General features: G+C 36.0%; 1 protein-coding gene across 1 annotated transcript in view; it reads left to right on the top strand.

Moving 5' to 3' along the window:
- LOC150107495 (uncharacterized) overlaps window positions 1-18,638 on the top strand; it is a 1,121,546-nt gene that overhangs the window by 527,633 nt on the left and 575,275 nt on the right. The window contains exons 37-38 of the mRNA XM_090392112.1: window positions 9,502-9,636; window positions 14,091-14,323. Of these exons, the coding sequence (XP_090248238.1) occupies window positions 9,502-9,636; window positions 14,091-14,323 (368 nt within the window). The remainder of the gene's footprint in view (window positions 1-9,501; window positions 9,637-14,090; window positions 14,324-18,638) is intronic.

Raw genomic sequence — 18,638 nt, forward strand, 5'->3', positions numbered from 1 at the left:
TATCTATACAAAGTAGAGATGCAAGAGGGAAATAGTGCCAGTGGTTTTGAGGCAGTATGGTGTAAGATAGAGGTGAATGGAATCAAATACGTGGTTGGATGTTGTTATAGACCAGGTAATGTGGATGGTGGTGATAATGAAATGTATGATCAAATTAGCAAATCAAATAAGAAAAGGGTGATCATTGTGGGCGATTTTAATTATGGCAATATAGACAGGAATGATGAGATAGTAACTGGAAGTAAAGAAAATGAGTTTCTTGAGTTTTTGAGGGGATAACTACCTCAGACAGTATGTAACAGAGGGCACACAAGGATTAAGGGTCTTGGATTTTGTCATCTCATCAGAGGATGTAATTATAAATGAGGTTTCAAATCATCCACCAATTGGTGAGAGTGACCATGAGGTGATTTCCTGGGTGGTTGCCAGTAGTGTGAAGACCTCTGTGAGAAAAGCATATATGTGGAACTACAAGGGTGGTGATTATGAAGAGCTCAGGAGACAGCTTGCAGGTGTAGCATGGAATGAGGAGTTAGCTGGAAAAGAGATCAATGCAGCTTGGAGGATTTTCAAAAACTATCTAGTAGATGCAATGTCTAAATGTATTCCAAGGGTGAGAAGATTAAATAAGGTAGGTGCGAGATGGATGAATAAAGAGATTAAGCATGCAATACAGAGAAAAAGGGCATTGTGGAGGCAGCATAAGAGAAGTGGAAATAACCAATTCCATGAGGTTTACAAAGACCAGGCATGGCAGGTGACTTGGTTGGTGAGGGTAGCTAAAGTGAGGTATGAACAGCAGTTAGCTAATGAAGCCAAAAAAGAATCCTAAGGAGTTATTTCGATATGTAGCCAGCAAAAGAAAGAATGATTATGAAAGGATGACATTGATTTGAGAAAATGATATAAAGACAGCTGTTGTAGAATGTGTGGTGGAGATACTAAACGAGCAGTTCATAAAGGTCTTTCAATCTTGTGAATGTGACTTCATTGAGAGATTGATAGCATTTGATGATGGAGAGGAGAGACTGACTGTAAGTGAGCAAGAGGTGTATGGGGAGTTGAGCAAACTAGATGTTAATAAGGCTATGGGACTTGATAATATATCACCACATATTCTGAAGGAATATGCCAGGGAGTTGACACCTGACTTGACATATTTTTTTAATACGAGTCCAGCACTCAGTCAAGTTCCTAAAGAGTGGACGGAGGACAAGATTGTGCCACTTCATAAAGGAGATGATCGAACTCAAGCATTAAACTATAGGCCTATCTGTGTGTCAGATGTTGTGGTTAAGTTGTTGGAGAAGCTTCTGAGAACTAGAATCCAGAATTGGGTTGACAACAATGATATTATCTTTGATGGACAGATGGATTTGCTTTGATAGAGTACCTCAAGATAAGTTGATTGTCAAACTAGAGCAGATCGGATTGGATGTTAGATTAGTGCAGTTGATTGGAGACCAGCCATCTGATAGGTATCAACAAGTTGTGTATGGGTGAGCGATATCCAGGAAAAGGAAAATCACTAGTGGAGTCCCTCAGGGGTTTGTTTTAGGGCCATTACTGTTTAACTTGTATATTAATTATATTGGTGAAGATTTGGATGGAGATATTCAGTTGTTTGCAGATGATGCAAAGTTAGGACGAACCATGAAGAGTAGTCAAGATGTTGTGGCCTTACAAGTAGACTTGAATAAATTGAGAGATTGGGCACAGAAATGGAGATGTGAGTTCAATGTTGCAAAATGTAAGGTTTTAAAATTTGGAAAATAAAGATGGGATGCAGAATTTATGTTTGGTGAAGATATATTGTTGGAGGTGGAGGAAATAACAGATCTGTGGGTGATAGTAGATAAGGATCCGAAATTTAGGGGACACATAGCCAAAATTGTGAAGACAACAAAAAGGATTCTGGGAGTGATGCAGAGGACACTGACGTGTATAATATTAGGAGATTCTTGTTCCATTGTATAAGGCTTTTGATTAGGCCACACATGGACTATTGTGCCCAGATTTTGTCACCTGGTTTTCAGAAGGATGAAGAGATGTTGGAAAGGGTCCAAAGGCGACTGACTTAGAGTTTCTAACCTCTGGAATGTCGAGTATGAGAAAAGATTGAGAAGATGTAATTTGTAGAGTCTGGTGGACAGGAGGAAGAGGGGATATATGAGAGAGAGATCTACAAGTTAGTAAGGGGTTGTTATAAGATCAATGCTGGAGAAGTTCTACAGAAAAAAGTGGGAGATTGGGAGAGAAGTCATCCCTGGAAACTGTATAAAGAGGGTGTGAGTAGGGGAGTGAGAATCAGGTTTTTTTCGTGCAGAGTTGTAAATGATTGGAATACCTTGCCTGAGAGTGTGGTGTCTGCAAGGAGTTTGAGTGTGTTTAAGACACGGTATGATTAGCTTTGTGTGTGATAAAAGGACCTCCCAGATGACTCTTTGACTCCATGAGGTCTTGGGGTAATAATAATAAAAATAATAAAAAAGATTTCTTTAATCCAAATTTTAATTTTAATTAGAACTGGTTGTAAAAAAAAATTTTTTCTTCTGGTTCTAAACTAAATTAAACTTCCCAAGAAATTATATTCTTGTTTAATCCTTCAACCAAGTGTAAGCAAACCAAGTTTGCACATGAAACTTCACCACTAGGCTACTTGTATATAGAGGCTAATTACTTCACATTAATTGCTTTAGTATCCCATAATGCAAAACACACCCCTTTTAGTACATGTATAAATGCAATGTATTTTTGACATGCCATTTCCTAGACTGGTTTTTTAGACATATATTGAGGTCCCATCAGTGGGAGTTCTACTTAGAAGAGATAGACTGGTTTTTTAGACCTATATTGAGGTCTCATCAGTGAGAGTTCTACTTAGAAGAGATATGAAGCATGAAGTAATGAAAAAGTCATATACTTCCCATATGCAAATAGTGAAAAGGTGTCACACCTTATTAATAAAATACTCTGGCATTGCTTACAGTGGGAGGAGGCTGTTCAGTGATTGAATTAACTCCGACAGCAAAGGATATACACTTAAGACAGAGGCTTGGTGAACATCTCTTCTTGATGATATGTTCAAAATAGTTTACTTCCTAGTTGGACTTGGAAGACTCGACTAGACAAAGTGTTTAATGAATATAGGATGGTGCTCTCTGGGATCTAGGTTGTAAATCGCTTTATGCTGTGTCAATCTTTTTCAAGTCAAAGAAAAACTAAAACCCAAGGTTCTCACTTATGGAATGCATCTCTATACATGTTTCTAAATGGACCAAATAGTCCAATGTTGAATGATGTCTATGAAAGCCATATTGTGTTTTGGAGAGAAGATTGTTGTCATTTGTGGTATATTAACCATTTTCTCCAATAATTTACAAAGACAGCTAGTGAGAGCAAAAGGTCATTAATTCTTTGCTTGCATTGTATCCTTTACTAGTGTTCGGATGGCAGTGACAATTGGCTTATGCCAAGAATCCGAAAACTCTTCCTCGTTAAGTATTCCATTGTACAGCAGAGATGGAGATCCATAATAGATGGATCTCCATCTTCTATGCATAAAAAGTGATTTATCGTATCATATTAGATATCATCAGAAAAACTAACTGAGATGAGATAGTAAAAGGCCTCTTTTTAGTTCTTCTTCTTTAATGAATATCGGATTGTATGGCTTTAGCCCATTAGAGGAAAAGTTTAACAGCTATTTCTCTCGTTGCACTTTTGGTATTAAAAAGTTAGCAGAATATGAAGCTTTTGCTGAGATACAAGCAAATTTTTTTCTCCAAGTGTTGTTAAAGCTTTGAGATCAGCAACAACAGATTCTTTATGTTCCTGGGCAGACAAACATATGTTTGATATCCACATTTTCCTGATTTTATCTTATACAATTTTTGCACTGGTTGTTTCTTTAATCAATGATGTGAATTTGATCCAAGATTTTTTTTTTTTTACTCTGACATACCACATATTGTGCTTTGGCTTGAACACATTTAAAAACTATTAGATTTGATTTGGAAGAGTATCTATGAAATATATTGCAGGCTCTGTTCTGATCTTTTTTTGGCTGCATGGCATTCTGGGTTTCACCAAGGTTATGGGTAGTGTGGAAATCAAGATGATGTTTTTGAAATTGCAGCTGTTGCTGCCTGGACAATCCAATTTGTTACATATTTCAGATATTCATTGATAAGTGCTTCAGCTTCACTGCTTCAGCAAATGCTTTAAGTATTGCAAGATAAGAAAAAGCACTCCATTCAGGTTGATCAATTCTCAACTTTTGTGTCTGTGTAGGAGAACATGATTCCTATGAAGACAGTGCAAATAATAGGAAAACAACTGCTTCCATGTTATCTTCAACATCCCTAGTGAGTAGTGGGAAAATGGCATTGTAGATGTTCTAATATCTCTTGCAGGATACAAGCAGTTAAGCATAAGTAAGAAGGTATTGAGTCTATTATTAAGAAGGAAGAAGTTGTGATTGTCGAGCCTTCACTCAAAGATACTACCTTGTTCATTGGTGTTGGCACTTCTCCACGGTGTTGTGTTCATTAAAGTCATTTGTATTGGCTGAAGAAGTTGCATTATAAGATGATCAAATTTCTTTTCATTTAATCTTATAATAATTTGTTAAATAAATGGAACATATTATAAGAAGAAATCCTATGGATGTGTGAATGATAATGCTTTGAGGGTAGTATTAAGCTGGATGTGGTCCAAAGGAGTATGATTGCCCACTATGATAGCTATTCCTTCATGAGCAAGACTATATCCATGTCCTATTGAACAGAGAATTTCCTTAATCTTGATTACTCACTGGATTTTAAGTTTGTTTCTGCAGATAGAAACAGAAGGGTTTGTTTATGCAGCTGATCTTGATATTATCAATATTTTAGAAAAAGTCACTACAACTCTATTGTAAACATTTTCTTATTGTTATAGACTTGTCCAATTTCTGAGACATGGAGGGCTTGCCTTTGTCAGGATTATATTTAATGGCTAGTATCCATGACTTCCTCTGGAAAAATGTTTAATGCATCATCTGGTGTGTCAGAATCATTTGGTGAGTTTAGTATACATTCCGTGGATACAGAAGTGTCAGCTTTTTCTGTGTGTGTGTGGGGGGGATGGTGGTTTTACCTTTCGGTGATATCCTTTCCATAATTTTCTTTACCAATAGATTCTAATTGAATGGAATCATTCTTTGAGTTGTTTCAGGAGTAAGACCATAGATCTGGTTACTGATCCACTTCAGAGAGAACTCAAGGTCATAAAGTTCAGATATGCTGAAATTATTGGATGGTGGAATAAACAGATGAGGTTATGTTGCAGTTGAAAGTTTCTTAACTGACACCTTCTCAGCATAAGAGGATTTCAGGACACATGTGGTAGTGGCTAACTTCATTTTTGCATACTAATACAATATATTTGAACATAATGATGAATGGTATCCTTCACAGGACAGTGTATGAAATCAAAACGTTGCAGAAGCAGCAAGAAAGTAGCAGGGCTGAGAAGAGAAAGAAGCAGATAGTCCAAGGTAAATATCGAGATCATGTCAGCAAACAAGAAAAACATGGTAAGGAGAAAATTATGTAGGAACTCAATGATCAGAAAGTAAAGGTAGTTGGAGGTTTTAAAGGGATGCAGCACTTTCTATATACTAATGCCAGAAGTATCAGAAACAAGAGGGGAGAAGTTTTTGGCATTAGTTAGTGTAAATTTGCCAAATGTTATAGGCATTAGTGAGACTTGACTAACAGCAGATGACATAGTTACAGTGGTAGATTGTGAATGGTTTAGTATTTTCAGGGAAGATAGAAAAGATAGGATGGTGGGGGGGGGGGTATTGCTGATGATAGCAAATGAATTGCAGCTAAAAAGAATAGCAGATAAGCAGGAGGGTGTCGTTGTGACAGCAGTCTGGTGTGACATCAAGGCCAATAAGGAAATAAGGCCAATAAAGAAGACAAAATATACGGTTGGTTACTGCTATAGGCCAGGGGATTCCAGGAATGATCTGGAAGACATGCATCAGCAAATTAGTACAATGATTGCAGGTCAAGTGATTATTATGGAGGGATTTCAACTATGGAGATATGGATTGGAAGGAAGAGAGAGCACATGGCAGGAAGGAAATTGAATTTATACCTACCGAGAGATAATTACTTTAGGCAGCATGTGTTGTAGGGGACTCTAGGTTCGATAGTATTGGGCATAGGATCAAAAGCTATCTGTACCTAATGTGACCACATTGCCTCCGACTGGGGAAAGTAACCATGCGGTCTTGACTTGGGAGATTATAAAAACTGAGGAATATTCCATCAAGAAGGGGTATATGTGAAATTACAAGGCAGGTAATTATAACAAGCTTAGGCAAAAGCTCGAAGCTGTGCCATGGCAGATAAACTTGCAAGGGAAGGAAGTTAGTAGTGTATTGCAGATGATTAAGGTTTATCTTCAGTTATCCTTAAATTCTCTCCCTAAGGTAGGATGATAGATGGATTACTAATGTCATTAAGCATGAGTTTCCGAAAAGAAAATATTGTGGAGGATGTAAGGAGAAAGGTGATCAGTCAGATTGTAAACAGAAGCTAGCCAAGCATACTAAAGGAAATCTCCCAATGAGTTCTTTGTTATGTGGAAGAATAACTTTAATGAGCGCTGATGGCCATGAGGTGACAGAAGCAAATAAAATAGTTGAGTTACTGAGTTACCACTGTGCAAGGATATGTATCATCTAAGTGAGGTTAATTATGTGACAAAGACTTATGTGGGAACAGAGGTTGATGAACTGGAGTTTCCTAGGATATTGCAGAATATCACTTGCTGTATTCAAACATCATCTATTCCTAGTCTTTACGATGAGTCACCTTTTCCACTTCAACATGAATCTTTGTTATACATAATGAAAATAAAATCTCTGCCAGACCACCCCAACTTCCCAATTATTTTTCATCCACAATGGTAGAATCTGTGCAACACTCAAGAGTCTGCCATAACATCCTTTGATTATTTGCAGATAAAAGTTCTCCTACGATGTCTAGAAATTGCAATAGACAACATAGTCCAGATGTCCATAAATATACTTCCACTATGGCATTTATACATACCAGCATATACGTATTCTTTCTGCAGGCTATCAAAAATTTCTACTCTTCCTGTTGTCTACCAGCTCTTTGAAATTCATAACAGTGATTGCTATGAGCTTCAAACTGATTGATATGATTGTATATAGCATTGAATGGTTAAAATTTGGAGGACCTAGTCAGATCTTCTGCCATCTTTTCAGCTGCATTATATTTGCACAAATCCTCCTAGAATGTAACATAGTCATCTGAGCTGTATGTGATAGTGCTTGCACTAGAGTATCAGATTGCATCACTGTCAAAGATAAAAAAATATATTCAGATTCACAAAGTTCTCTTCAGGGCAATGAAAAGTCCAGCTGTACAGAAACATTCATTTCTCCCAACCATACATGTAAGATCATTGAGCCACGCAATGTTGTTTTAAGTGTCACATTTTTGCAGCTAAGGTCAATTCAATAACAGAACCCCCAATTTCCCCAGCACCTCCTCTCTCTGTTATGGAAGCTACACTTAGATGTACACTTCTGTTGGATTCCAAGTCATTTTGGTATCATGGGAAACCTGGCTATCAGTTTGTTTCTCAAACATGCACCATCTGCCTGAACCATACAGATTTTCTGGTACAGGCTTCTGTCCCAGTGAAAGTCATCTTGGAATAGAGAGACTAATAAAGTACTCTACTAAATTAAGCCTGAAATTAAATTATTGCAGTGTAATCCATGCAGGGTTCAAACAATGGAAGTTTTTCTTGCTCTGCTTCACATAGATCATAGCCATCTTACACACTCATTCATTGCAAAGCTCAGATATGCGTACATGTAAATTTTGTAATTCTGGGCTCATAATAAATAATAATAATAATAATAATAATCATAATAATAATAATCTGGATGAGCCCCATACACTCAGGCAAATTTTATCCAACTGAACAGATGTTTCTTTTGTTTATACATTTTTACAGACAATATCTTTTACAGTATTTTTATTTATATAGTGTTGTTTCTTAGTACATACCCTTTTAATACCTTGTTCTTTTTCATTTATGTTTTATGAAACTTTTACACCTTTTCACAAATCATTTTATGCCTGCTTTTGATCCATGTTTTTTATATACTTGTTTTTGCAAACTTTTCTTTTTAGAACTACATTTATATACATTTTTATCTATATCTATTTTTCATATTTTATATTTTTTTAACTTTCATACTGCTATGACCATTTACTGACACATTATTAACCTTAGTTATGCTCATCCCATAAAATATCAAAGAAACAAATAAACCAACAATCTCACAGATTGATAGCTGAACCTCTTTGTTGTTCTATATGAAAAGATCTGTTTTAAATTGAAGGACTAAGGAGTGACAACTATAAGGAGAATACTTATATGTAAGGATGATCATCTGATTCCCATCAGAAATATCATTATTCTTTCAACACACATAAACCACCAACATCTTTCAAAACTGCTTATCTCAGTTGTCCAGTAAGGCTGTATATCTCCAACCCTTTGCATTGCTTTAAATGTCAGAAGTGTGGTTGTTTTAGACTGCCTGTCATGGCAGTAAAGATCACAAGAACAAAGACTGTAAGAGCAAAACACCAAAATGCTTTAACTGCGAGGGAAATCACCATGCATACTCCCAAGCAATCAAAAGGTAGAACCATATAAAGAAAATTTGAAAAAATCAAAAGTGAGCAGAGAATCTCTTCTCAGAAGACAAAGAGGAAGTATCACAAAAAGTAGAAAATTACAACTTCCAGTGGTAAATCTTCTTATGCTGTATTCCCACCTTCTCACAATTACAACATACAACATCCCTTAATAGTTTAGAATGTAGTGAAGAAAAAAAAATCTGGTATGGACTCTTTCAATTATATTCCAAAACTGTTTCCCTTAATGAAAATCCCCAAACAAGTCTTATTGATTTCATATGTGCCCAGACCAACTAAGACACCTCTGTCCTCAGATCCAGAAGGAATCCTGCATCCAATACACATCTATATTTAGAGTACATGGCAGCAAAGAAGTCTGGAATAAAATCTGGAAGATAATTGTATGTTACATCGATATATTTTGTTTTGCATAAGGACTGTGATCATGTGACTAAAAATTGTCCTACAATCTCATTATCACAGGTCTTCTCAAGCTCTTTTAAGAATCTAATATAACTTTTGAGAGCTCCAAAATCTGATATATGTATTATATTTGTGGATGTAGTATACTTGATAAGAATTATATTCTTATTTTCATCCTAATTTTATGCAAAAAATTGCATGAAGTTTTTAGCAGGCTTTCTGTAGTTGTCAGTATGCAACATTTTTTTTTGTTTCCTTTATAATTTTTTAGAAATCATACCTAAAGTTTTTTATCAAAATAAGCAAATTTTTTTTTGATTTTTTAAATTAGAAACAAGAAGATCACCTGATGGCTATCCTACTTCACCAACTAAAGGAGCAACAATTAGTCAGAGTCCTATCTCAAGTGCATCTAGTGGATTTGGTAGTCGAAGAAGCTCTTCTGATAATCTGGGTGCTATCGAGGGTAATATTTCTTTTCTTTGATGATGGTGTACTTATTACTAAGAGATCATTTACCATTACTTCCACAACTCCTTGTAAAGTTATTACATGACACTTCCACATTCAAGTACACATTACATTACATAATCCACCAACTGCAATATGTACCATCTGACAACACTACATGATAGTTTTGTTGTGAAAATGCTTGTGTTTTCTGGTTAATCTGTCCATTTTCGAACCTGAAAAACCTAAATTCCTAGAGAAAATATCTTATTTTATTTTCATTATGATCTATGTTTTCATTCATAGGGAACCCATGCTGTTGTTATTGTTTAAAACGTGCTTCCAAGGCAGTTGTATGAATTAATGCTGTTGGAGAAAATGATTTTTTTTACTATGGCTTTACCTTTGGATTGCATAAAATCACAATTCTAAGTGAGTGTGAGTTAGAGGAATGATAAAGACAATGAATGAAGAAGATGGAATTCGTGCATGGAAATTTGTACCAAAACGGAAAATTAGTTCCATCTAAGGTGGATATATTATACTCGATAAGAATTATATTCTTATTTTCATCCTAATTTTATGCAGTTTTCATAATATGGCATTATATATTTTGCTACTTTTGTAGCAAAATATATAATGCCATTGAAAATACAATTTCTGCCATTGGGTTAACTGTCAGTATCTGCATAGATCAAACTCCAACTGACATAACCTTGATGAAGATGAAAACTAGTCTGAATAGTGAACCTTCCCACAATGCATGGCAATACAAGGCTGCATCTTACTCCATGGAACATATAACACTTACTTTTTATTAAGCATATGACATTCTCACTAATATATGAAAGCTTAAAACATACTGTCCTCTAGTATTAACTTCACACTTCCTCATTGGAGAGTAGCTAAAGATGCATATAAAAACCTTTTCAAGATCACAGAACTTAACCTGGTAGTTTATTCAGCTCTACTTCTTGCTTGTTATTAGCATTTCTGTTACCTAGCAACAGCTGTTCTAAAACCTCACAATCAACACACACATGATACTGAGAAGCAAGTGAAATTATGGTGAGAACATGGTTGTCATTAATATAGTGTGTGCATTTTACTTATGGCATAGGAACACTGCTATATACAAAAAATGATCTGTATACAACATTTTTATGCAATACTCTAAGGAATACAACATACAGTAAGCAAAATGACTGTTTAAGCATGTGTCCTTTGTATGGATACAACTTAAACCACATGCCAATTGCAATTATTAATAGTAATGCACAACTGCATTAATTAAATACAAAAAATATATATTTTAAGATTGTTTTAAGATTTAAAAAATATATTTTAAGATTATTTTATCATATAATGAAACTTAAACCTTTTGTTTGAAATTTTTATGCAGTATATTTGGATTTGGTAATCTCATCAGAGGTTGTAATTATAAATGAGGTATCAAATCACCCACCAATTGGTGAGAGTGACCATGAGGTGATTATCTGGGTGGTTGCCAGCAGTGTTAGGACCTCTGTAAGAAAAGGCTATATGTGGACCTACAAGGGTAGTGATTATGAAGAGCTCAAGAGACAGCTTGCAGGTGTAGCATGGAATGAGGAGTTAGCTGGAAAAGAGATCAATGCAGCTTGGAGGATTTTCAGAAACTATCTAGTAGATGCAATGTCTAAATGTATTCCAAGGGTGAGAAGGTTAAATAAGATAGGTGTGAAATGGACAAATAAAGAGATTAAGCATGTAATACAGAGAAAATGGGCATTATGGAGGCAGCATAAGAGAAGTGGAAATAACCAATTCCATGAGGACTACAAAGATCAGGCAAGGCAGGTTACTTGGTTGCTGAGGGAAGCTAAAGTGGGTATGACAGCAGTTAGCTAATGAAGCCAAAAACAATCCTAAGCAGTTTTTTCGATATGTAGCCAGCAAAAGAAAGAATGATTATGGAAGGATGACACTGATTGGAGAAAATGGTATAAAGACAGCTGTTGTGGAAGGTGTGGTGGAGATACTTAATGAGCAGTTCATAAAGGTCTTTCAATTTTGTGAATGTGATTTCATGAAGAGATTGAGAGCAGTTGATGATGGAGAGGAGAGACCGACTGTAAGTGAGCAAGAGGTGTATGGGAAGTTGAGCAAACTAGATGTAAATAAGGCTGTGGGACTTGATAATATATCACCACGTATTCTGAAGGAATGTGCCAGGAGTTGACGAAGGCCATAACATATTTTTTTAATATGGGTCTTGCACTGGGTCAAGTTCTTAAGGAGTGGAAGGAGGGCAAGATTGTGCCACTTCATAAAGGAGGTGATAGAACTCAAGCATCAAACTATAGGCCTATCTGTGTGTCAGGTGTTGTAGTTAAGTTGTTGCAGAGCTTGTGAGATCTAGGATCCAGAATTGAGTTGACAACAATGGTATTTTCTTTGATGTAGAGCATGGATTTGCTAAAGGGAGGTCATGTTTTAGTAATCTACTTACTTATTACAATAAGGTGACTGCTTGGACAGAGGAAAAGGATACACAGTAATATACTTAGATTTCACAAAGGCTTTTGATAGATTACCGCATGATAAGTTGATTGTGAAACTAGAGCAGATGGGATTGGATGTTAGATTAGTGCTTTGGATTGGAGACTGGCTATTTGATAGGTATCAACAAGTTGTGTATGGGGAAGCGATATCCAGGAAAAGGAAAGTCACTAGTGGTGTGCCTCGGGGGACTGTTTTAGGGCCATTTACTGTTTAACCTGTATATTAATGATATTGGTGAAGATTTGGATGGAGATATTCAGTTGTTTGCAGATGATGCAAAGTTGGGACGAACCATGAAAATTAGGGAAGATGTTGTGGCCTTACAAGAAGACTTGAATAAATTGAGTGATTGGGCACAGAAATGGGGATGTGAGTTCAATGTTGCAAAATGTAAGGTTTTAAAATTTGGAAAACAAAGATAGGATGCAGAATTTATGCTTGGTGAGGATATATTGTCAGAGGTGGAGGAAATAAGAGATCTGGGAGTGATAGTGGATAAGGATGTGAAATTTAGGGAACACATAGCCAAAATTGTGAAGACAACAAAAAGGCTTTGGGAAATGATGCAGAGGACACTGACTTGTAGAAGTAGGGGGATTCTTGTTCCATTGTATAAGGCTTTGATTAGGCCACAGATTTGGTCACCTGGTTTTCCGAAGGACAAAGAGATGTTGGAAAGGGCCTAGAGGTGACTGACTAGTAGTTTCTAACCTCTGGAATGTTGAGTATAAGGAAAGATTGAGAAAATGAAACTTGCAGAGTCTGGTGGACAGGAGGAAGAGGGAGAGATATGATAGAGACCTACAAGTTAGTAAGGGGGTTGTTATAGGATCAATGCTGAAGAGATTCTACAGAAAATAGTGGGAGATCAGGGGAGAACAAGAGGTCATCCCTGGAAACTGTATAAAGAGGGTGTGAGTAGGGGAGTGAGAAGCAGGTTTTTTTCATGCAGAGTTGTGAATGATCGTAATGCCTTGCCTGAGAGTGTGGTGTCTGCAGAGAATTTGAGTGTGTTTAAAGCATGGTATGATGAACTGTGAGTATGATAAAAGGACCTCCCAGATGTCTCTTTGACTCCATTTGGTCTTGGGTAATAATAATAATAATAATAATATGTAATACTGTAAAAAATGAACATTATATGAGGGGTGGGACCTGAGAAGTTTTGATAAACACCTAGAACAAAAATTATATTTTCTGATAAGACTTTTTCTCAGAAGATTGTAAATGATGCAGTTGCATTGGAACAAGTGTATAACACTTCATAGGGAATATGCAGAATAATGTGTAAGTTACGTGGTTCTTCCTCAATTCCTTCATGGTGATTCTCAGCCCACCCTCATAAATAAATCATGAGTATGTGAGATGTTTACAGGAGTGGAATAAATGATCATCACAGAGAATGGTGATCACATTAATGTGATCTTGCTGGAAACTATTTATGATGAGAATCACAAGACAGTGTGTGTAATACGAGGAGAAGGGGGTGGGGAGGGAGAAGTTCTGATAATCATCGAAGGAATTTAGGAAGAACCATGTAATTTATACATCATTCTACATATTCCCCACAAAGTGTTATGCTCTTGGTCCAATGCAGCTGCTTCATTTGCATTCTTCTGAGAAAAAAGTCTCATCAGAAAATATAATTTTTCCTCTAGGTGTTTATCAAAACTTCTTAGCCCTCCTTTATATATGCTTTAGTGTTGTCCTTTAACATATATTTCCTATACTTTCATGTATTCCATATATTCAAGGAACAATTCTAATAATGATGAAATGCATTGATTTATCTTCTCTTTTTCCTTTCTGTTAGATAGCTTAGTTAAACATACAGAACCAGTTATCCAGTTATGTAAATTTTATACTAGTAAATGTAGAGTATTGATTCCTTTATAAATATATATTAAAAGCAGCTTCTTTTTTTAGACCTGAGTCCTGTTCAACAGCAGCTTTCAGAAATTAATCATAGATATAGTCTTCTAGGAGTAAAACTCTCTGACAGAGTGCAAGAAATTAACTCTGTTACTGAAGAAATTAAGGTTTACTTTGAAACGGTAAAAACTATAATAACATTTATCCAGGTAAAGGAAAAACAAATACCCAAAGATATGTTACCTGCAACTAAAGAACAAGCTGAAAAACAACTAAAACTCCTAAAAGTAAGTAGCTAGTAGTAGAAAGTTTTTCCACTTGGTTATAAATTATATTAAAATTGCCAAGAAATTATATTCTGGTTTAATCCTTTATCCAAACGTAAGCAATAAAATTTGTGCGTGAAGTATCTTTATAACTAGACTATTTGCATATAGAGGCTAATGATGTCAAATTAATGTGAAGTCATTAGCATCTCTATACAAGTAGCCTAGTTGTGGTGAATATACTTCATGAACATGAAGTATCTTCACAACTGGCTACAACTTCACAACTATCCAGTGTAAGCAAACATACTTTGTTTACTGGATAAAGGATGAAACAAGATATATATATAATATACGTATATACATCATATAATATAATATACATAGTAAATACAAATTAATACTTAATTTGTATTTACTGTGTATAAAATTTAAAGCATTTATTTCTTATTTGTCACCACATATGCTAATTTAGAATGGTGAATTAGTTAAATGATTGAAAAAAAGATTTTCTTTTTTAACATCTTTCTGACTGAGATCTTCTAATTCCTAATTTAATTTAATGAAATTAGAATAAAATTTAATATATAAAGTAGTTCTTACCTTACAATAACTTGTCAAGAAGAATGCTCAATTTATATTTTTTTCCCCTGTTTTTATGCCTTCTTTCTTCATTATATACTCAGCAAATGATTGTCTGATTAGGAAAATGTCACTCATCTTTATCCAAGAGGGTTTGGCAGATCCCCAAAATCCCCAAAATCTGTTAAGGCATTCTCTTTAGGAATGGAACATTCTTGTCAAAACAGCCACTCATAAAAAGAGCAACACTTTCATACAATGCCCGTGAGTGTGAACCTTTCTCAACCTGATGGACAAGTAATATTGAGGTTGGACCTCCTCAATATTTCCAAGGAGATTTGCTCTGGATTCATGAACCAAGTAGTGACAGCCATAAAAAATTAGGGATGGTGTCATCTGTCTCAGACCAGGAATATCATTCTTATATTTGCTGCCCTGAAACTCTCCCAACATTGGTGAAAACTGGATATTGCATCTTCCCTGTCAGGCAATACATCCTGAATACTTTGCACTGCTTTAACTACTTTAAGTGTCAGAAATTTGTTGTTGTAGACTGCTTATTGCAGTTTTGTTATCTGTGCCTCTGTCAGTAAAAAGCATGAGAACAATGATAGGTGAATAAAATTGAAATATCCTCATTGTGATGGAGAACAGCCAGCCTACTTTCAAGCAAGCCAAAGGGGAAAGGATGAAAAGGAGATTCAAAAAACTAACACCAAGTAGAATGTTCCATATTGAGAGGTGAAGAGAAAATATACCACAACAGCAGAAGCAACAACTAATGGTAAATCCTCTTATTCAGAAAAGACAACTATAAAGAAATTGTCAAAAGGAATCTTAACATATATAAATGTCACACCTTCTCAGAATTACATCAATGTAATTGATGTAATTCTACTGAATCATATGATTTGCATGCAATTACCAGAGAGAGTGAATCAGAGAGAAAAATGAATATGGCCTCCTACTGATTTATACAATAAAAATGATTCCACTCCATTAGAAAACATTAGTTGAAAGGAATATGAATCTAAGAAAATCAAGGATATACCTCCATATCCATTAATAGATGAGATGAATGCCATGCTTAAGTCTCTTCATCCCCTCCCCCCTTACACACACACACACACACACACACACACAAGAAATAAACCATTCAAATACTTGGTATCCTGGAATAGAGAACATTTTGACAACATCTTGAATTTTTTAAGGAGGAAGAAATGGACACAGGCCATCCATAAAAACAAAAAATCCAAGGCTTGTGAAATGGACATTGCAACATCAGAAGCCAGATGGAACCACTGCCAACATAAATAATGAAAGCATTTCTACAATGGAATTGTCCTGGATTCTGTCAAAAAATCTACAGCATTAAGACACTATGGCAGAAATTTTAGCCAATACTTCTGCCTGCTGGAAACACTCAAAGCCTGTTGATGATCTCGCATTATAAAATGCTTCCATCATTCATAAGGATATGATGGATGCAGGACTGGGTCACAGAGAGGTCACCATCCTATTTGGCAACCATATCTCCTTCATACAAATTCCCCTCAACACATATACACAAATATAAAGAGTTGCCATATGTCTTCTCTCAGTAAGTAATACAATACTTCTGCCTGCTGGAAACACTCAAAGCCTGTTGATGATCTCGCATTATAAAATGCTGCCATCATTCATAAGGATATGATGGATGCAGGACTGGGTCACAGAGAGGTCACCATCCTATTTGGCAACCATATCTCCTTCATACAAATTCCCCTCAACACATATACACAAATATAAAGAGTTGCCATATGTCTTCTCTCAGTAAGTAAAAATAAATGTTTATTAAAAAATGCTGCATCCATTTACCTTCTATTTACTTCTGTAGTTTTAATGGGGGGATTTAAACAGGCACAATGCTGTATGTTGGGCCCATACATGAGAGATTGATTGATCAATCTATAGGACGTTAGTACCGTATATGGCTCTATGTGGTAATAATGCTTATACTAACATCAGAAAGACAGTTGGGGAGTGTTTGACACCAATAATCTCTCCTTCTTAAACACATGAAACAACATTTTCATCCATATGACTTCCCAAACATTCATTGCTATTTACTTAACTGTCTGCTCAACCTTCTTCCTCCCACTGCTTAAAACGGAAATTGATGGATTCATCAAAAATAAATAATGAATGCATTTCTACAATAGAAAATTACATGGGAGTGATAATTTTTCCATGATATCCACTTTTCTGCAAGGGCAACTGTGCAAACTTCATTGATATCACAATAAAAAATAAAGCAAACTGACTAGCTCACTTTCTCTTCCTTAGCAGGATTTGATTCTGTAACAATCAGTTCAGGAGGCATAAGGCTAACCACCTTATTCTCGATACTGTAGTGGTTAAATGTAGAAAAATCCTTGACACCACGAGGTAAAAGAGGAGAGATGGAATAAGAATAAGAACAATCAGTTCATACCCTGTCAGTGAATCAGAACTTGATCTAATAGATTGTGTTATATTAGCTGCCATGACTGCAGTACCCTAAAACTATTGATTGGCTTACACTTTTTATGTAAATCATGCTACACGTCCTGGCCACTGAATTAGAAACCTTTATGCAGATATATGTAAACATGACTTATGCAGCATGTATGCAAAACACTGAGTCACATGTGTCACGACATGTGCTAGGCAACTCTTTAGAAATGCTGCTGGTCAACATTTCTAACTAACTGCAGGACTGGGCCACAGAGAAGTCACCATCCTATTTGGCAACCATATCTCCTTCATACAAATTTCACTCTTTTCTTTCTTCCAGTGTTGATCATAATGGGAAAAACAAAGGATCATTCACAGTTTGATAAAGGTGCTATCTGGCTGGATCCACGCTTTTGAAAACAGTAGAGCTGACTAGTTTCTCAAAAGGTTATATTTCCTGGGTGTTTAATCAGTGGAAAAATAACCCATGTTGTTTGTCTAAGAGGCATAACTGTGGTCCTAAGATAGTCTGTTAGGAACAAGATTGCCATCATCTGAGAAGGCTTGTATGGACAAACATTTCCTGTGTGCAGCAGTTGACTGAAATATTTAATGAAGGCTGTTCATTAAACCCATATCTCACCAAACTGGTCACAGGGAATTGAAGAGGATTGGTATTTGCAGTTGCCAAAGGAGGTCTAACACAGTATTAAATAACTTTCTAATTCAGTGGCCAGTATATGTAAAATGCATGAATACACAGTAGCCAAGGAAGCTGATAACAGATCTTAGGGTATCTTTTGCAGATACCCAAAATCAACAAACCTCACCGTTTTCAAATGTGCTTCTGCCTGAGTAAAATATATCCATCATCAGAGCCAAAAAGACTGCTGGATCAAATAGCAATCCCTCCTTGTGGGACACCTGTTCACGGTTGAGGGGGACTTCCCATTGATGGTACTGATCCTTTTCATTCTTCCTGTTTTTCTTTGCCTTTCTTCTTGTATTCTTTGCTTTACTTTTTCTGAGTGTTATTTTAATATCCTGTATTTCAGAACTACTATCACTGGGATCCAAAGCACTACTGCCATGTTTACTATACATAGTTACCCATGGATATCTGGAAAGGAGGATCCTGGCACTGCTTTAGTATACAGCCAGGATTGGTCAGCTAGTGGGCTTAACTGCAAGGGTCAGCAGTGTTACCATAGGTCTCTTCTCATGGTCCAGAGACAGGTCCAAGACTTCCAGGTGCATTTATTGCTTGCCAGTTAGT

The sequence above is a fragment of the Typopeltis vanoorti genome, chromosome 4 (assembly GCF_054136105.1).
Source record: "Typopeltis vanoorti isolate ZY-2024b chromosome 4, IOZ_Tvanoo_1.0, whole genome shotgun sequence".
NCBI classification, from domain to species: Eukaryota; Metazoa; Arthropoda; class Arachnida; order Uropygi; family Thelyphonidae; genus Typopeltis; species Typopeltis vanoorti.